Consider the following 20,535-nt stretch of genomic DNA (forward strand, 5'->3'; position numbering starts at 1 on the left):
CCGCCTGCCTCCCCGAGGCGGCCCCTGAAGCCGTTCTGTCAGTGTTTCTGTCCAGAAGAGCCCCCAGGCACGCGGTGTGCTTGGCCGCCCGCCGGCCGTCTAGTACCCGTGGCGCCGGGACGTCCACCGGCTCTCCCAGCGCCTGCCGGCTTGCTGCCGCCTGCACCGCCCTTGTCCGTGCACTGGGCGCTTTGCTTTGCGGCTGCTTTGGACAGTCCGGCTCTGGGTGTATCTTCGCAGACACTGGCAGGTGGAATTCTGGGATAAGGCCCCCGAAGGGCTGGGCGGGGGTGGGGTGGGGGTTCTGGGTGGGGAGGTGCTGACAGATGCCCTGGGGAGAGATGTGCAGACCAGCGCCGCCCGCGGGGAGGGCTGGGAGTCCTCCCCCCCCACACCCCCCCGGGGCCGGGCCACACAGAGGAGCCCAGGGTGACCTCCCGGTCCTCAGACACCCCGGGGCCGGGCAGCTGCGTGGAGCGTCTCCCAGGAGGAGCGGGCTTAGGTTACTTGGCTGAGAGGGAGGCCAGGCCGGCTTAGGCTTCCCGGGGTTGGGTTCCCCTCTGAGACTGGCGCCAATCTGCTGAAGGGTGAAGTGAGTAGTTGGTACACGTACTGCGCCCCCATCTTCTCATGGAATCTGGGGGGCAAGGAGGGGTCCTTGTGCTCTCGTTCTCCCCAGATGAGGCTTCCTGAGGTCAAGGGTGAAGGCAGGTGGTGGGGCGCCTGTCAGGCTTCCGCGTGGGTCATGTCCTGTCACCCCGGGGGCTGTGTCGTTATCATCATTTGATAGATGAGGGAACGAAGGGCCACGGCCACACAGCCGGAGAATAGCAAGTTTGGCCCTGAACCCTGGTCTTCCTTGATCCCCATCATTTTATTTTTATTTACTTATTTTTATTATGTTCAATTAGCCAACGTGTAGTACATCGTTATTTTTTTTTAATAATTTTATTTTATTACATTCTGTTAGTCACCATACAATACAGCATTAGTTTTTGATGTAGTGTCCCATGATTCATTGTTTGCTTATAACACCCAGTGCTCCATGCAATACGTGCCCTCCTTAATACCCATCACCGGGCTAACCCATCCCCCCACCCCCCCATCATTAGTTTTTGATGTAGTGTTCAGCGATTCATTAGTCACGTATAACACCCAGTGCTCAGCAGATGCCCATTATTTTCATCACTGCCCTTGTCGGTCTCCCCTCCAGGGTGAGCCGAGAGTGACCTCCTTCCTCTCCTGGCCACGGGGACAGGGGGGAAGCTTCTGGTGCCCAGTTTGGAGACTCGGTTCCTGCCACCAGGTACCGGGTGCCTCTGGGAGATGGGAGGCTCTTCCAGGAAGGGGAGCCCTGCATCACCCAGAGCCTGACTCGGCTGGGATGTCGCCACCCCGTGGCAGGCTGTAATCTGCACCCCGCCTCCATGGGTATCAGAGCCCCCCTCCCCTCTTACCCTGCCTTCTCCTGCCTCCCACCGGCACCTGTGAGTGCTGGAAGGCTGGGGCCCCTGGGCTGCACTCCGCATGGAGCCGGCTGCGGCCAGGGGCTGCCCACCAAGCCGATGGCCCCGAGCAGAGGCTCGCCGCTGGGTAGGCTGAGGAAAGCACCTTGACTTCTCTATGCCTCGTCCTCCTTTTCACCTACCTTTCTTTTTTTTTTTAAAGATTTTATTTATTTATTTGACAGAGAGAGACACAGCGAGAGAGGGAATACAAGCAGGGGGAGCGGGAGAGGGAGAAGCAGGCTTCCCGCGGAGCAGGGAGCCCGATGCGGGGCTCGATCCCAGGACCCTGGGATCATGACCTGAGCCGAAGGCAGACGCTTAATGACTGAGCCACCCAGGCGCCCCTCACCTACCTTTCTTTATGGTGGAATATTTTCCTCTGGAAGGTGCACAGCCTGTGTTGTGTTTGGCGGCAGGAGGTGATTTAGTAAAAGACCTCATATTTAGACAAGCCGTTCTCCCCACCCCCCACCCCCTATGCTCCAAGTCTGCCAAGATAAATAGCTTTAATTAGTCCTCGTTTGGTGGCTGTGATAGTTTCCCCAAGAGGCGGGGACTTGGAATGTGGCCCGTTGCCCCCTGAGCTGGTGACGGCTTACCTATCTCGTCCTCCGCCTCTGTTCTCCATTCCACAGCCTCCCTCGTCTTGCGTGAGGATGGAAGGTTCCACGGGGGGGAGAGTGTAACTCCAGGCCTTTGTCCTTACTCCACTGGGTCCCTCTGACCCAGGTCTGACCAGTCCGAAGGACCCAGTGACCTTCTGCGTGTCCCATTACTGCTTGTTCCGGAGGGAGGAGGAGGGCAGCGAGGGCAGGAAGGTTACCGTGTGGGTGCCCAGTGCCCAACATCTTCGAGTGGTTAGGTGACCTTCCTGAGGCCACGCGTGCCGTCAGGGCCTGGGCACCTGGACCCCCTGCACTTAGGGAAGGGGCCTGACCTTCCTGGACCCCATGCCCCAGGGCCACCACACAGGTGGGCATCCCCCAAGTGCCCCCCGGGTCTGGGCGCTGTGCCAGCCACGTGCGGAGCCCTGGGTCTGTGCTTCTCTGGGTCGTCAGTTGGGGAGCAAGGGGGTGTTAAATAAGGAGTTGCTGTGTGACGGGGGACTTGTCCAGGAAGTGCTGGAGGACCTCGAGGAGGTAACAGCGAGCGACACAGGAGAAGAGGGGTAGGGCGTTGTGGATCTCAGGAGCCATGGAGGCCAGTGAGAAGTCCTGCCCGTGGTCTGGGGGTGGCGAAGACCAGCGCGGCATGACTGGGGATGTGGAGGAGGGGCTCATGAGCCCCGTGAGGAGTTTGTACTTGTTCCAGAAGGCTCTGGGGAAACCATGGGGAGGACTGAGCAGGAGAATGGCTGCCACAGATTGGCCGCGTTAGACACTGTGACCGGGAGGTGACGGAGTCTGAGCATGTGTCCCCGGGACCATCTGGTTAGTTCCCCTGAGACAGGCCTCCCTGTGTCTGCGCTCCCTGAATCAGTCAGCTCTTTCGAGGCCCTTCTGGGTGCCACGCCTTGGGGTCAGCCCAGGGTGAGGTGGTGAGCAGGGCATTTCCCTTAAGCCTGGGACCAGGGAGGCCCCTGTGCCTCAGGGTCCCCCAGCTTCTGCCCAGGGAGCCATCTAGGAGGGGGTATCTGGGTTGGTTCTCTGATGCGTGGGGAGCAGGCAGCTTGTCCCCCCGAGAGCCACTGGCTTCCCAGCTTCCCTCATCTCCTGCCTGGCTCGCAGCTCCTCCAGCCCTGTCCCCAAGGCCGTCTCAGCACTTGGTCCCTCCAGGTGCCGCCCACGGCAGTGGGAGCGGCTGGACTCCCCAGCCTCTCGAGACCTAGATCTGCCCATCCGGCCTGGGAGTCCAGCCCATCAACCTCCCCGGCCACAGCCACACTGCCCTGGTCCCCTCCTTCTCCCGACTGGGCCCCTCGAGGAGAAGCATGCCTCTTGGGTGTCTCCCCCACCCTGAGTACTGATACCGCACACTTTCGATCACTGAGTGTGTGGGTGGGGGCCTCCCCACACCGGCTGCGTGGCCTACAGTCACCTCCGTTCCCACACTGCCCGCCCGCCTGGACATAGTGTCAGACCCCCCAGGATAAGGGCTCCGTCCCACCAGACTGTCGCCCTCCACCCCCACTGCCAGTCACGAGTACAGGATGTCCCCTGTGCTTCTCCCCCCCGGCTATAGATCTGAGGTTCCCAGGGCCCTCCCCTCAGGTTCACTGAATTTACTGGAGCGGCTCACGGAGCTCCGGGAAACCATTTACTTCCTAGATCGGTGGTTAATGTAGAAAGGATAGAACTCAGGAGCAGCCAGAGGGAAAAGAGGCGTAGGGCAGGGTGTGGGGAAGGGGCGCCCCTCTCCCAGCACCTCGTGCTCACCAGCCAGGAAGCTCTCTGAGCCCTGTCCTTTGGGTTTTATTTTTATGGAGACTTTATACGCAGAAATGATTGGTTAAGTCCTTGGCCATTGGAGGCCTAGGAGGGGGACCGAAAGTTCCAACCCTCTAATTACTTGGTTGGTCCCCCTGGCAACCAGCCTCCATCCTTAGAGGCTTTTGGAGAGTCACCTCATTAACATAAACTCAAGTGGTCGAAAGGGGCTTTGACTGACTCACAGAAGACCCCTTTATTGTTCTTATCACCTCGGGCACTCCCGGAGTCTTAGGAGCTGTGTGCCAGGTATCTGTTCAGTATAAATGACAACGTCACAGCCTCCTTTTCTCCCTGCCTTCCCATGTGCCTTTTTTCCTCTTGCTGGAGAATTCATTGCCACTATCTATCCCAGCCACGGTCAGGTGCCATCTCTAGGCTCCCTTGGGGCCCCTGTTCCCCTGGTAGCAGTGCCCGTTACTTGGGGGTCCTCATCACCGGCTACCCGGCTGTCCTCACCGCCTCTGGGATGGGGAGGGTGTCTCCACTTCTCGATGTCCAGTGAGCCAACAAGGAAGTGGGCGGAAAGGGGGCTCAGCGCCCACCCTCTCTGCACCTGTGGTTCCAGACGCACTGCTGATTTGTCAGAAAGTTTTACCAGCACACGGCCGCGCTCGCTTGCATACGCTCTGTGGCCGAGGTGAGTCCTAGTAGCAGAGACTCTACGGCCTGCCCAGCCCAAAATATTTACTCCCTGCTCCTTTACGGGGAAGGTTGGTCAGCACCTCCTCTGGGAAGCGCAGGGCTGTCGTACAGCGCCTTGGTTAGGAGCACAGACCCTGGTGCCCGTCGGCTCGGCCATGCGCTTGCTGTGTGACCTTGAGTGAGATCCTTCACCTGTCCGAGCCCAGTTTCCTCGGGGATAAGCGGAACGGTAGGCACAGAGGTGCTCTGAGGGGTCTGCGCAAAGCACGGGAACCGAGCGTGGCACCTGGAAAGTGTTGGTGCAGTGGGGCGTCCCGGCCCTATCCCCGTCTAAGCAAGGGGTGAGTGGGCGGGTGCTGGGCCTGGCTCTGAGTGGGAACACGGAGCTATAGGGGCCTGCCTTCCTGGGGAGCAGGGTGCGGGAAGGTTCTCCTGCGCCGGGATTCCCACCGGCGCACCCTGAGCGTGCTGGCCCTGTGTTTGTCCCTGGGTGTTCTGGCCCCCAGTCCCCGGCCTTCGGAGCCTCAGCTGGACACCCTGCAGCGGGCAGGTGGGAAGCCAAGCGCAGGCCGGACACGTCTGTGGCATGATGAATACCGAGTCCGGGGTGTTGGCCGCGCACTCCTCCATTCACACCCTGCCTTGGGGGAGCCTCTCCAGAGAAGACAGCCCGGGGAGGGGGCCCCTTCCCAGCTCCGTCACCCGATCATATTACTGCAGGGAAGAAACCCCAGCTCCGCTGACCTCGATCGGCAGGAACCCAGCGCAGCCTCCAGGCCCACAGCCCTCCCTGTGGTCACCCCCCCCCTCCCCCCCGCCCTGCAAATCATCACGGCCGCCTGAGAAGCCCTCTCCCGCTTCCTGTCCCCCACCTCTCTGGGCCCCATGCACCCAGCCCCTCAGTATGCTGCCAGTGTGATGGGGTCGGTTTTCTCAGTGGGTTTCTGGAGGCTGGGCACAGAGTCGCTCCTGCTTCTTCCATGGCTCACCCAGTGATGGCTGGATAAAGGGGGGACCAGAGAGGAAAGTGCCGGCCTTTGAGTCTACCAGGAGGTTTCCTGGCAGACAGAGGCACTCGTGTGTGTGTGTGTGTGTGTGTGTGTGTGTGTGTGTGTGTGAAGGGGTGGGGGAATGGGTACCTAATCGTTACCGCTGGGTCCAGGCCCTGTGGGGTCCAGGCCCTAGACCTCTTTTCTGGGGGGGAGAAGCTCTCTCCCAGGACACCCCTCCCTCCCATCCCAGGGAGCCGGCCAGCAGACAGGGTGTGCATCCTGGCTCTGCTGCATCTGGGCCTGGGGGACCCTGGGCAGTGAGTGAGCCGGAACCCCGTGTGGGCTGTCCCCTGGGAGGGATAAACAGAGCGCCACCCCACCCCTGTCCAGAGGGCCCATCCTCGTGAGAGGGCAGAGCAGGCGAAGGGGAAGAGGCTTGTGCCAAGGCCGGGAGCTGGCCCGCTGCGGGGCTGCAGGGCTGATGAATGAGGGGTATGGGTCACGCAGGGCCTTCCAAGAGCTTGGATTTCTGCGTCTTTTAAATACATGGAAGAATATGGTCCAGCTTTTTGGTTTTTTTTAATTTGTCAAATATTTACTGAGCCCTTCCCGTGTGCCAGGGACTGGTCTGTGGGGTGGCACAGCCGTGACTCTCACAAGAGGCAGGCTCCACGGGCCATGGTTGCCTCTGCCATGGTGGGACAGGTCGGGTCACCCTCGGCCCGGCTTCCCCGGACGCAGCCAAGCTTCCCTTGGCCACAGGTCCCCGTGGTCGCCTGCCCGGCGCCAGGTTGCGGGGGCGCGTCAGGTGGCGACTGGTCGGGTTGCCAGGCCGCCCCAGAAACAGAGGCCCTCCTTGGTGTGCTTGCTGTTCCCCTGGCGCCGCCGACAGATTGGCTTTATCTCCTGCCCTGGGAGGGCCGTGGGTGATGGCACCGTGCCAGGGCCCCTTCCCGGGACCCACTTACGGCTGGACTCGGGAGCACCTTATCTGGGGCTCCCCATGGGTGCGGTGCGGTTGTGTGCCCGTGGCGGTGGCCGGCCGGTGTGCTCTGCTCTTGGGCCTGGGGCCAGGGGGCTGCCACGCCTTCCTCCCAGAAGGGGGGCACCTGGCTCCGGAGGGGTGAGGCGGGCTGGGCCCAGGTCCGGTGCTCAGACTGCACAAGGGGAGAGCGGGGGAGCCAGGGAACACCCATAGGCCCTTCATATCTCTTTTCATGCACTGGGAGCGTTTTTCTTTTTCTATGGAGATAAAATTATAAAATTCACCTAACAAAAACAAACCACTTTAAAGTGTACAATTCAGTGGCATTTAGTCGATTCACGGTATTGTGTAACCACCACCTCTGTCTGGTTCCAGAACGTTTTCATCACCCCAAAAGGAAACCTTGAATCCATTAAGCAGCCCCCCCCCCCATTCTCCCTCCTCCCAGCGCCTGACGGCCACCAGTTTGCTTTCTGTCTCTGAGGATTAGCTGATTCTGGATGTTTCATATAAATGGAATCACATGTGTGTGACCTTTTGTTTCTGGCTTCTTTCACTCGCTGTAATACCTCTGAGGTTCATCCATGTTGTAGCCCGTGTCAGGATTCCATTTTGTTGTTGTTTTAATTTAAGTTTTTGGGTTTTCTTATTAGTAATCTCTACACTTAGTGTGGGGCTCGAACCCACAACCCCAAGATCAAGAGCTGCTCTCTCTTCTGACTGAGCCCGCCAGGCACCCCGGGACTTCATGCCTTTTTATGGGTGAATAACATTTCATTGCATGGACTACATTCTGTGCGTCCATCCATCAGTTGACGGACATCTGAGTTGTTTCTACTTTTTGGTTTTTGAGAATAGTACTACTTCGAATATTTGCATACAGGTATTCGTTTGACTACTTCTCTCGGTTCTTTTGCGTACATACCCAGGAGTGGGGAGGCTGAGTCAGATGGTAATTTTATGTTTAACTTTTTGAAGAACCACCAGCTGCTTTTCCTCAGTGACTGTACCATTTCACGTTCCCATGTCCCTCACAGGGTGTGAAGGTTCCAGTCTTTCCACGTCCGTGCCAACACTTGTGATTTTCCCCTATTTGTTTTAAATTATAGCCATCCTTGTGGGTGTCAAGTGGTGTCTCCTTGTGGTTTGATTTGTATGTCCCTGATGACTCATGGTTTGAGCATCTTTTCATGTGCTTGTTAGCCAGTCCTGTATCTTCTTTGGAGAAACGTCCATTCAGGTCCTTTGCCCATTTTTTAATTGTGGTGTTTATCTTCTAGCTGAACGAATTCTTTATATATTCTGGACAATATCCTTATCAGGTGTATGATTTGTAAATCGTTTCTCCCACTCTGTAAATGGTCTTCACTTTTTTTTTTCCCCAAAGATTTTATTTATTTATTCATGAGAGACAGAGAGAGAGAGAGAGAGGCAGAGGGAGAAGCAGGCTCCCAAGGAGCAGAGAGCCTGATGCGGGACTCGATCCCAGGACCCTGGGATCATGACCTGAGCCGAAGGCAGACGCTCAACCATCTGAGCCACCCAGGCGCCCGGTCTTCACTTTTTTTTAATAAAGGTTTTATTTATTTGAAAGAGAGTTAGAGAGCACAAGCAGGGGGAGCGGCGGAGGGAGAGGGAGAAGCAGACTCCTCGCTGAGCAGGGAGCCCGATGCGGGGTTCTATCCCAGGACCCTGGGATCATGACCTGAGCTGAAGGCAGATGCTCAACTGACTGAGCCACCCAGGCGCCCTAGTCTTCACTTTCTTGATAGTGTCCCGTGATGCACAAAAAGTTTCAGTTCTGATGTTCAGTTTATCTAGTTTTGCTTTTGATACTCTTGCTTTTGATGTCACGTCTAGGAATCTTTTGCCAAATCCAAGTTCAGGAAGATTTACTCCTCTGTTTCCTTCTAGAAGTTTTATAGTTTTTATTTATTTATTTATTTATTTATTTATTTATTTATTTAAAGATTTTATTTATTTATTTGACAGACAGAGACAGCGAGAGAGGGAACACAAGCAGGGGGAGCTGGAGAGGGAGAAGCAGGCTTCCCGCTGAGCAGGGAGCCCGATGCGGGGCTCGATCCCAGGACTCTGGGATCATGATCTGAGCTGAAGGCAGACACTTAACCACTGAGCCACCCAGGTGCCCCGAAGTTTTATAGTTTTTAGGTCTTATATTTAGGTCATTGATCTAGTGGAGTCAGTCTTTGTAAGTGGTGTGAGGTAGGGGTCCAGGTTCATTCTCCTGCATGTGAACATCCAGTTGTCTGTCCCTGTACCATTTGTTAAGATGATTTTCTTCCCACTGAACGCTCTGGCACCTTGTTGAATGTCAGGAGCGCCTGGCCGGCTCAGTCGGTGGAGCATGTGACTCTTGATCTCGGGGTTGTGAGTTTGGGCTCCACACTGGGTGTAGAGATTACTAAAAAAAAATAAGAGGCGCCTTTGTTCTTTTTCAAGGTGGTCTGGCTTTCGGGAGGGACTGGGGCACTCCGCCACGTTAGCGCCGGTGCTGCTGTCTATACGTACAGTTCGTAGTTGTCTGTTTGATGAGCTCAGAGGCACGTTGCAGACATCACGAGAATTCACTCTCAGTACTTCCCCACTTCTCGGAAGAATGAGAGCCTTATTCTACAGAACCACATGCTGTTGTCACGCCCGTGTCATTTCAAGTTATCACACCTGTGGGGCACACCCACGTTCCCCCCCACCGTTCTCTGTAGCTTGTGAAAAGGTTGTCATGACCTGGCACCATCACACGAGGACCAGGGTGAACATTTTTGCCAAGAATACGACACAGATGCCGTGTCAGTCCTGCTGCCCCACCCCAGGGCCTCGGTGGCACATTGGTTTGTCCTGTTTCTGGTGCTGCTGAGCTTCACCATGTGGCTGGGGGCGGGAGCGCCACATACTTGTCAAACGAAGGAGCAGGACTAGTGATGGTGGCAGCTTGTGGATGCCGTGCTCCCCGTGTGCTGGGCCCTGCACCTGCCCCCCCATTAGCCCTGTTTGACAGGTGAGAAAGCCAAGGCTCAGCGAGGCGAAGTGACCTGCCCAAGTCCCACAGTGAGCAGTGCGGGTGGGGCATGGGCCCAGGCCATCTGGCTCCAGGGGCCGCGCCCATAATCACGGCACCACGTCACTCTGAGCAGGAAGGGGCTCGGGTGAAGGAAACAGAGGCACCTCTGGGAATTCTTTCTTCTCCCCCACCCACCCCCGCTCAGGGCTGAAGGCTGACCATTCCCCCCATGTAACAGAGCAGAGTTGGTGAATTAATGCCAGACTCCCTCAGCGGGGCCCAGGGGACCCATCTCAGTGCCACCAGGTGACCCATCTCAGTGCCACCAGGTGACCTGGGGCCTGGGCCCCAGGAGGTGCTCCGTGAGGGAAGGTCCTGGCAGAGGGGCCCCGCCGGGATGTCCTGCTTGGGCCCACGGCGCCTGGTCACCCCTCACCTTACTCTCAGCCTTGGTCGCTCCGTGGATAGCGCTCCTGTCCACTGGCCACGCTTTGTCTCTGCGTCCCTGCCGCCTGCTCGGCCGTCCCCTCTTCCTCGGCCTGGGCCTGCGGGCAGGGCTCACGTGGCAAGTACTTCCAGGGTGGGCTGTTGGGTACCCCCGAAGACTCTGGGGGGGCCAGGGACATGACTTGCCCAAAGGTGGCCGACAGGGAGCCTCGCTCGGCCGGCCCTGGGACCTGCTGGCTCACGCTCACCTCCCTCCTCCCGCAGACGAAGATGTGTGTGTGTTTAAGTGCTCGGTGTCCCGGGAGACGGAGTGCAGCCGCGTGGGCAAGCAGTCCTTCATCATCACCCTGGGCTGCAACAGCGTCCTCATCCAGTTTGCCACACCAAATGGTACGTGACCTTCCGTCCTGGCGGCGCTCGGCCGGAGAGCCTGCAGCCAGGCCGCTTAGGCTGCCAGCCACGGCCAGAGGCGGACGTCGAGGCCTGTCCCTCTGTCCCAGGAGGCCGTCACAAATGAGTCCTGTGCGGAGATATGTCCGTGGGAGGAGTACATTCTCGCCGCCTGGAACGCTTCGCCCCAGACCTTCCCTTGCCGAATCCTTTGGGTCCTTCTGGGCTCGGCTCGTACATCCGTTCCTTTGAGAGGCCTGTCCTGGCCACCTGGCTGCACTGCAGGCCTCATGGAGGAGCCCGTGGCAGGGTGGGGGCACGTGTCTGGGCCCTGGTCCTCCTAGCAGTGGAGGAGGGGGGCAAGACAGGATCCTGAGGCGCGCAGAGCTCTGTTCCGAGCGCACAGAGAAGCCACGGGAGGGTTCTGAGCAGACCCATTTCGGGCTCCCAAGTGGACATAGGCGGTTCCTAAGGAGGGTTTGTCGAGCTCCAGGCCACTGCTGGTGGCTCGTGGGGGTCGGCAGTGGAGGTGGCAGGGCGCCTGGGGCTGGAGAGCTCATGAAGGTGCAGCAGCCCGGCCTGGTCACCACCACCGATGTCCGGGAGCCCCCTCGGCTGTCCCGGTGCCCCCGGTGGGGGAGCAAGGTGACGGGCCACCTCCCCGCAGAGGCCGTCTTCCTCAGCTCCGTGTCCTTCCTTGCATAAACAACCCCAAGTCTGCCTTTAACACCCGCCCCGGGGGTGCGCATCACGAACCGGTGTAAGTCCTGCCTGTCTGGTTCTACTCGATGAATATTTAGAGTTGATTTTTTTCCCTTTTAATTTTGTCAGTTTTTTTTTTAAATCGAGGTAAAGTACCTGTTGCAAAAATGTACCACTTTAACCCTTTCTGAGTGTAGAGCGCGGAGGCCTCCCGTGCACTCATGCTGTGGCGCAGTCATCCCCACTGTCCTCCTCCAAGATTTCTTCATCTTCCCAGACTGCTTGCCTTGTAAATACTGTTCTCCTTTGAAAACACTGTGTTAAAATACACATAATAAACTTTACCCTCATAACCATTTTTGAATGTACGGTTCCGGGGTATTAAATATCTTTACGTTATTGTTCAGCCCCCACCCCGGTCCACCCCACACAGACCCCGGGTGGGCTCGCGGTTATTTGGCTGGGACAGACCCGCGAGCCTTGACCTTGGCTTGGCCGGCGTGCGTCCTCCCAAGGCTTTGGCCCCACCGGCCGCGCGGAGCTCGCTCGCCCCAGCGTGTAGGACACCAGCCTTCTTGTGCCAGCCACCAAGTGGCAGGTTTGGTTGCTCTTCCTCTTCTTCAGTTTCAGCACTGTGTTTGGGAAAAAGAAATCACCAAGCACGAGTGCTCAAAGTAGAGGAGTCGGGGTGTGCGCTTATAGACCGCTCCCCGAGATGCCCACGCGTGACCTGGCTTCCCCCTTCCAGATTTCTGTTCCTTCTATAACATCTTGAAAACCTGTCGGGGCCACACCCTGGAGCGGTCGGTGTTCAGCGAGCGCACAGAGGAGTCCTCTGCCGTGCAGTATTTCCAGGTGGGTACTTGTCACACACCCCCCCCTCCCCCCCGGCCAGGCTGTCGCCACCGGGTGACCCCTGGGAGGCCGCGCAGCACAGGGCGGGCCCACCTGGGTTCTTGTCCCGGCTCTGCCCCTTACTAGCCGCGTGACCTTGGGCAGGTGTCCTTCACTTGCTGGGCCTCAGTTTCCTCATCTGTGAAACGGAGATGCCAGGGCCTGCCTAGGAGGGTTGCTGGAAGAATGTGAGTGCAGGTGGAGCTCAGGCCCGGGCGTCCTGAGTAACAACAGCACGGTTATACCGAACCTGTGCTGCAGGTCAGGCCCTGGTCTAAGCGCTTTGACACGCACAGAGACACTGATCCTCCCAACAGCCCTAGGAGGTAAGTACTATTATTGTCCCCATTTTACAGATGAGAAAACTGAGGCTCAGAGAGGTTAAGTGACTTGCTCCAAGTCACACAGCTATTATGCAACAGAGCCAAGATGGGAAGCCAGGTCTGCCTGATGCCAAAGCCTGTGCCCCGGCCCAGGTGCCACGCTGCCTCCCGCTCGCCTGTTGTCTTACAGAGAGACCCCGCAGCACCTCACCTGCCTGGCGCTCTGAGTTCTAGGGTTCTGTTTGATCGACAACTCTGCTTCGTTGGGGACCCTAAGATGGGGCAGGCGGCCCCCCCATCCCAGAACCCCTCCCGGGGCAAATTTTGACTTCTCCTGGGTGGCGTCCAGGTCCAGGCAGCATGCAGCTGCATACTTTGGCCATGGTGACGGTGGCGGTGGCCCTCCCGGGGGCCTTTCCTGGAGTAGTCGGCAGCTGCCCGCGGGGGCCCGGCTCGGCACAGGGGGTGCAGCCTCCCGAGGGAGGTTCGTGCCCCAGGTGGGCCCTCCTCTGTCGCAGGGCCAGCCGGGGCCTCGGCCGTCTGCGCCGCCACGTGCCCTGTGCCACTGGCCTGTCTCTGTTCCAGTTCTATGGCTACCTGTCCCAGCAGCAGAACATGATGCAGGACTACGTGCGGACGGGCACCTACCAGCGCGCCATCCTGCAGAACCACACAGACTTCAAGGACAAGGTGAGCGGGCCCGGCTCCCGCCGGCTGGGCCCTGCCTCCCCCGCACCCCCCACAGCCCCTTCCCTGTGGCCCCGAGTTGCTGCGCTGTGTCCATGGCTCCAGTTACGTTTTTCTTTGCTTGTTGATTTGATCTTTAAGTGTTTTCTTATTACAAAAGCAAACTCTGCTTTTTTATACTTGTCACGGGGAGGGTGACAAGTACCCACCTGGAAATACTGCACGGTGAGGACTCCTCTGTGCACTCGCAGTGTGTGTAATGTAGGCACGGAAAAGCCTCTGTCAGTTACCTCCAAACCCACTGCCACCAGTAAGGGTTTTTTCCAAAATTTTCCCCATGCGTCTATCAGTGTATGCATTTTAGAATTAGTTAACTAATTAAGTGGTTTACAAATAGGATCTTATTCTGTAGACTCTTCCTGCCAAATACTTTTCCCCGTGAAATGCTATATCTTGGACGTACTAGTAGTCCTGTGGATACATTGTAATTTATCTAGGTATTTTCCTAGTTGCTTTAAAAATCTTTTTGTTGTTACTAAGTAGCATACGCTCACATTAAAAAGAAAGACGGGGCGCCTGGCTGACTCAGTCGGTAAAGCATGTGACTCTCAATCTCAGGATCAGGAGTTCAAGCTCCACATTGGGCCTAGAGCTTACTTTAAAATAATAATAATAATAAAGAGCAGTCCAGAGTACGTATGATCAAAGGTGAAAGTTTATTCCCTTCCCTGCAGGGGGCCTGGGATTTATTTTCCCTTTTGAACCCAAATGGGAGAGTGTTTTTCTCCACATATCTTGGAGGGGCTCCACATGGTCCATGTGGATCTGCCTCCTCTGGGGCCCGAGCCCCCCAGCCCAGCATCCTGCCCTTCGTCTTGGGCCCTGGTGTGAGCCACGTTGCAATAGCACTGGGAATTGGGAAGCGCACCGCCTTTGGCGACATCCCTCCCAGCTCTCTCAGTGCAGAGACCCATTGCCTGGTTCCTCTAGAGCTCTGAGAAGCACGCCAGGCCCTCCCGCCCGCCCCCCGACAGTCCCAGTGCCCCGACTGGGCTCCCCCGCTGGGCTTGCTGCTGCCCCCAGAGCAGTTCTGTTCCAGAAAGCTCATGCACAGCACCGCCGGAGATGCTTACTTGATTCGGCCCCTGAGGAAGCAGTCAGTCCAGTCCAGGATTGGGGCAGCCTGCCACACGCAAGCCTAGACTCTTCTAAGGGTCCACATCACGGGGGCCAGAGGCCCTTGTGGGTGGTGGGCAGCTTCCCCGCAGCAGCCGAGCCACACATACAGCCTGGAGATCCTGCCACCGACCCCACAGCACCCCCTCCCTGGGCTCCTTCCCTCCCTGCTAGGGCTGCTGAGGCCCTGGAAGGACCCCTTTTAGCTTCTGCGGAGGATCACAGCCCATGGCCCAGCGGGTCAGGAGATCTGCGCTTGGGCCCAAGTGGAGCTTTCCCCAGGAGCTCCTCTTAGGTGGCCGGGATGCCCTGTGGGGTCAGGGGTCAGGGGTCAGTGGCCGCCCACTTCCTGCCCAGTGTGTAGGCCTGGCTCTTCAGCCCTGCGCCCTAGCAGTCGTGCAGCAGGACTCAGAGGTGTCCTTGGCTCATTCCCAGAGAAGCTACAGGCGGGCTCCTGACTGCCTGGTGTCCGCCGTGCTGCGTAGACGGATCACAGCCCAAACCCTTCCTTTTTGAATCTGGCCCGAAAGTGTCGTGGTCTTAACAGCCTAGCGGTCTTCAGAAATCCCAGCCTGTCACCCTCGGATCCAAACTAGGGGCTCCCACGCGCTCCGGGTGGCTCTCAGAAACCAGCCTTGGGCGCAGTCAGCCTCGGTTGCAGGGAAGTGGGCTGCGCGGCCCAGAGCACACTCGGCAGGAGGCTCTGGCGGAGGGAGCGGCCCGGACAGGCTCATCCCTTACGATCACCATCACTTCACTAGTGCCTTGTTTTCACTGCCCCCTCCTACTCCAGATCGTTCTTGACGTCGGCTGCGGCTCTGGGATCCTTTCATTTTTTGCCGCCCAAGCTGGAGCGAGGAAGATCTACGCGGTGGAGGCCAGCACCATGGCCCAGCACGCAGAGGTCAGCAGCCCATAAGGACCCCAGCCTGTCCTCGTCCTCGAGCTCTGTGCCTTTTCCAGCCCAGGAAGCCAGCCCTGCTGGGGGACCTGACCCCCGGATCCAGGGGGCCTGGGCATGCTGCTTCTCTATTTTGGTCTCTTGTGTCCAGAACCTACTGATCGAGGGAGGGCTGGGCTGGACCTGAGGTGGTGTGTCCTCCACGACGGGGTCGGGGCCCGTCTGGTGTCTTCAGAGGCTGGACAGCCTCTTGCTTCAGGGAGTGGATTGTCTAGGCGAGTGGCTCCCCCCCGAGCCCCACCTCCTACGTTTGTGGAATGTGGGCAACAACAGGGTTTCATTTTCTTTTTTCCTTTTCCTGCACTGAAACCTTTATTCACAAGGTTCAGAACCTAAAAGCCGCAAAGGGTAAACTGCAGATACTCCTCCCGCCCCCGCCCCCACCCTGGCTCCCAGGCGCCCAGCCCGCCGCGCAGGAGCCAGAGAGATCGTGTGGAAGCTCTCCTGGGCTGTCCCGGCCTCCAGCGCCGGCCTGTGTCTTCCTCTGACACAGCCCAGCACACGCGGTGCTCTGCTCCTTGAATAGCCTGTCTGGGGTGGTCTGTGTCCCCACAGAAAGAGCTTCCTCCCCCTCGCGAGTGGCTGCAGAGCATCCCTTTGCCCCGGGGTGAGGGGGGCACCGTTGTTTGTTTAGATGCCGTTAGGCAGCCCTCGACCTTTGGGCCACTTCGTGGTCTTTGCAGTACAAACACCTCCTGCGCCGAATCCCTGACACACGTGTTCCCTCTCCCCCGTGCGGTCGCGTCTGTAGGACACGTTCTTAGCACTGGAATCGCTGGGTTGGAGGGTGCGTCCAAGTTTAGCTTTGGTGGCTGTAGCAAAGCCTGCTCGTCCTGTGTGCTCCCATCCGCTGTTGTCCTTGAAGGGTAGAGGTGACCTCAGGGGACCGGGGAGCTGCAGCAGGAAAGGCTCGGAGAGAGGGCTGGGGCTGCGGTGAGCTCGTGACAGGCCGTGGCTGATATTGGCCGTGGTTAGGATGCCAACCGGGGAGGCAGGGGATTGGCGGCTGTGCGTGGGTCGAAGCCGTCCCCTGAGAGGAGGGATCTGGTGATGACCCATGGTGTGGCTGGGTGCAGGGGTCCCCGTGACGCCTCTGGAACCCCCACCCGCCTGCAGGTCTTGGTGAAGAGTAACAACCTCACTGAGCGCATCGTGGTCATCCCCGGGAAGGTGGAGGAAGTCTCGCTCCCTGAGCAGGTGGACATCATCATCTCGGAGCCCATGGGCTACATGCTCTTCAATGAGCGCATGCTCGAGAGCTACCTCCATGCCAAGAAGTACCTGAGGCCCGGGGGTGAGTGTCCCTGCTGGCGCGGGCCGCGGCCATGTCAGGGTCCCATTGCAGAGCTGCTGGCTGCTGCTGGGTCGGTACGATTGTGGTTCTGTTCCCTGCTTGCCTCTGTTGGCAGCCTAGGGGCCATCTAGGCCTTTACCCCCGAACCCCACCCCACCCCAGCTGGCTTCAAGAGTCCTGGGCCAGACATCGCCTGCCCGGCCCGGCCCGAGTATGGAGGGGGTTCCCCTCCGGTCCCCAGAGGGCCTCTGGGCTGCCTCTGCCATCTTGTGCCCTGGTGTCGTGGGGACAGTGTCTAGCTGGGGATGGCGGTTGTGGTAGATGCGGAAGGTATTCTGTGGCAGGCGCCTTCCCGGGGAGTCCGCCTTCTGTCCTCATTCCTGGCATACAGACCTCATCCTAGCTTGACAGGCCCCCAAGTGGCCCCCCCGCCCCCCATACCCTAGCTGGGGGGACAGAGGAGTTCGTCAGTGTGTATGAGGGCGGGCTGGGGGGTTCTCGAGTATCAGGGAGCAGCTGTCTGTGTTGGGAAGGTGTGCCTTCTGTGGCCTCCTGTCTGTGTCTCTGTGCCTGCCCCTCCACGCACCTGGGTCATTGGCTGTTCAGAGCTACTTATCTGGGTCACTGGGGGTCTGTGCACAGGGGCCTGGAACATCTGCTGGTGTGTCCCATTTCTGGGCTTGGTTTGGGGTTTGCGTATGTGTCTCTAAGTATTTCTGTACAAGCAAGGGGTTGTGTGTGTGTGTGCGCGCGCGCACAGGCGTGCACGTGGCCTAGGAGGACCCTGGCCAGGGCAGAACATATGAAGCTAGTGGACTGGCAGGCCCCATGGGGACCAGGGGATGGGCGGTTCGGTGGGGAAGCACCCACTTTGGTCCTCTGGCCTCCCTGGATCTGGGCTGCAGGGACTGGCCTCAGGCTCCGCTCCTGGAGGCAGGATGTGGCCTGCACTTTCCGCAGCTGTGGCCCATGTCACGGGTGTAAGCGCGGGAAGCCAGGCCACCTGGGGGGGGGTGTCCCGGACCCGCTCTCCTCCCTTTCCATCCTGGAGGTAGGCTAAGCTGGCGGGGAGGCGGGGGGCTCCTCCTTAGTGGACGTCAGCACCGAGGGGAGGCCAGCTCTGGTGGCAGCTGCACACCCACGCGGTCGTCAGGCAGCCTGCCCGAGATGAGGCCCGGGGCCAGCACTGCCCTCCTGCCCCCGGCCTGCACGCGCGTCTTCCTTCCATCTCCGGATGCCCTTTGGGGGATTGAAGAGTAGGCAGATTCCTGCCTCAGGGCCCCCCTCTCCTGCATAGAAGGAGGGAGGGAGGCCCACATCTGGAGACCAGGTGACCTGGGGCCCTGGACTTCCCGAGGTGGGTGGGGCCTCCTGAGCCCTGGCGCTCTCTGCCGCTGGCTCAGACCCGTCAGTCTATTCATTGAATCACACCGAGAGAGGATCCTGCCCTCTCGCCCCTTCCCATTTCAGGCCATGTGCCAGACCAGGGCAGCCCAGTGGCCCACCCTGTTTGCCAGAGCTTGGGATTCAGCTAACCCCCCCTCCCCCGACCCAGCCTCTGGCCTCATCTGAGGCCCTGACAGTGTAGCCAAGGGCTCGCCTTTGCTCTGTCCAGAGAGCTTGGCTTCACTTTCCCTGGCTGCACATCTGTCCCTGGACAACAGCACCTGAGAGACACCGCCTGGCTGACTGAGCAGGGACCTGGGGGCCTGGCTGCACCCCACGCACCACTTGCTTACCCCTGAGGCTTTGGCAGGTGCCTTCCCATCTCCCAGCCCCAGTAATGGAACAGAAGGACAGGCCTTCCTGCCTCGCTGGCTGGCTGTCCAAGTTTAATGAGTCAGTGCGTGTCAAATGTTCATCTTGGCCGGTGGCAGAGAAGGTGCTCCATACCTGTGTTGCACGAATGCACAAATGAATGAAAGAGAGGCTGGGAAGTCCCAGGCTTGGGGGTCCTGGGGCCATTTGGAAACTCTGCCAGGCCCTTTGGGATGTTCCACCCTGACGCCAGCACCCCTCCCTGCCCCCCACTCCCAGGAAACATGTTCCCCACCATTGGTGACGTCCATCTTGCACCCTTCACGGATGAACAGCTCTACATGGAGCAGTTCACCAAGGCCAACTTCTGGTGAGTGTGACCTGCGTGTCCTGCCTTCTCAGGGACAGCCCGCTTCTCTTTTTCTCCTCATCCTCAGTAGGACCTGAAAGACTTGGGCTGGATGAGGGCCAGCTGGGAGAAAAGGCAGCCTGCTCCACCTGTCTCTCCTGCTGCTGGTGACCTTGCTGTGGGGGATGGGGGCTTTCTGCAGGTACCAGCCATCCTTCCATGGAGTGGACCTGTCAGCCCTCCGAGGTGCTGCGGTGGACGAGTATTTCCGGCAGCCTGTGGTGGTGAGTGGGGCACCCAGGGCACTATTGTAGTTAGTACTGGGCATGGCCCTCCTCCGGGGTGACAAGAAGGGGGGCATGGTCTTTCCTGTCAGGCCTTGTGCAAACTGTGCAGCCCTAGGAAAGCCACTGTCCCCACTGAGTTCTTGCTTTGGCTGCTAAACAGAACTCTTACATAGGGATGTTGGGAATAAAGTGGCAATGCATGAAGAGTGCTTTAATACATAGTAAGCATGCAGTACATGCAACTGCTATTAGATTGATCCTTGGTGAACTGATTTTGATTGATTTTGAGATTTTTGAACTGATACCCATGGTTCAAAAAATAAAAAAAAATGTAAAACTGAAAAGCCTATAGGCAAACAGTATTTTCTGTATATCTTTTCAGAAGTTTTATACCTAAATGTGCATATACAAGTACAAACACACACACACACACACAAATACATCCATATGTATATAACCTTTTTTCCTCTCAAAATATAGCATAATCAACATATTCTTTTTCTTTCTATGATCAGAGAACATACACTGTATGATTTCAGTCCTTGGAGATTTATTGACAGTTGCTTTATGCCCACTTAAGTGATCGCTTTTGGTTAACGTTCTGTGTGTACTTGAGAAAAACGTATATTTATCACTTGTTGAGTACAATGTTATAGTGTTAGTTAGGTCATGTTAGTTAATCATGTCAGTCAAATCTTGTCTATCTCCTCATGTTTTGGGTGGTGGTGGTGGGGAGGTTCTGCTTTTTCCTATCACTGATTGTAGATTTCCCATTCCTGAGTTTTTGCCTTATATATTTTGGCACTGTGTTATTAGGTGCATACAGGTTTAGGATTATTGTTTCTTCCTCTTGGATTGATCCTTTTGTCATTACAAAAAGTGTTCCTTTTTTTCTCTCAAGTAGTACTAGTTGCCCTAAAGTCATCCTCCCCCCCCCCCCCCCCCCCGCCCCCGCCACTTTTTTCTTTCTTTTTTTTTTTCCTGCTAGTAGTTCAGGTACTCTGGCTTTCTTTTGGTTAATCTTTGTACAATATATGTTTTTCCATCTTTCTACTTTCAACCTTTCTGTGTCTTTATTACTTAAGGTTTGTTTCATGTAAGTAGCATATATTTGGGATTTGTTCTTTAACCAGAGTGACATTTTTTGGTCTTTTAATTACAACATTGAGACCATTTTACATTTGATGTAATTACTGGTCTTTATGGGTATAAGTTTATCATCTTTTTTAAAAATTTATTCTGAATGTTGTTTCTTTTGAATTGTTTTGTTGTTTTTTGTTTTGTTAAGGTATATTGTTTTCCCCCACTTGATGTTTTTCACTAGTTTTTGGGAGACTCTTGGGCACTGTCTCTTTAAACACTACCTCTGCCCCATTCTCTTTCTCCTCCTAGGACCTTTTGTCTCAGATGATTCTTACACTCTTTTCTGCATTTTCCATCCTTTTGTCTCTAATAGCTTCATTTTCATATTTCCTACTGATGCATCTTCCATTCGTCTTCTCTTTGCTGTTTAAGCTGGTTTTCTAATTCTTAATTTCAGTTCTAGGATCTCATTTTGCTTATTTCTTATTTCAGTTCTCTGAAATTCTTCATTTTTTCTACCTTTTTCTTTCTCATACATACTGTAAGTTTCTGGTCACTTTTAGTATGTAGGTAAGTGTTAAGTGTATTTCTGTTTTTTATTTACTC

The 20,535-nt window shown here is 56.9% G+C and overlaps 1 protein-coding gene across 1 annotated transcript in view; it reads left to right on the forward strand.

Annotated features, from left to right (window-relative positions):
• The window catches only part of CARM1 (coactivator associated arginine methyltransferase 1), a 39,716-nt gene that overhangs the window by 15,142 nt on the left and 4,039 nt on the right, over positions 1–20,535 (forward strand). Inside the window, exons 2-8 of the mRNA XM_032396018.1 lie at positions 10,290–10,415; positions 11,866–11,972; positions 12,920–13,024; positions 14,991–15,101; positions 16,275–16,452; positions 18,490–18,580; positions 18,762–18,843. Coding sequence (XP_032251909.1) covers positions 10,290–10,415; positions 11,866–11,972; positions 12,920–13,024; positions 14,991–15,101; positions 16,275–16,452; positions 18,490–18,580; positions 18,762–18,843 — 800 coding nt within the window. The remainder of the gene's footprint in view (positions 1–10,289; positions 10,416–11,865; positions 11,973–12,919; positions 13,025–14,990; positions 15,102–16,274; positions 16,453–18,489; positions 18,581–18,761; positions 18,844–20,535) is intronic.

The sequence above is a fragment of the Phoca vitulina genome, unplaced genomic scaffold, assembly GCF_004348235.1.
Source record: "Phoca vitulina isolate PV1807 unplaced genomic scaffold, GSC_HSeal_1.0 scaffold89, whole genome shotgun sequence".
In the NCBI taxonomy this organism is placed as follows: Eukaryota; Metazoa; Chordata; class Mammalia; order Carnivora; family Phocidae; genus Phoca; species Phoca vitulina.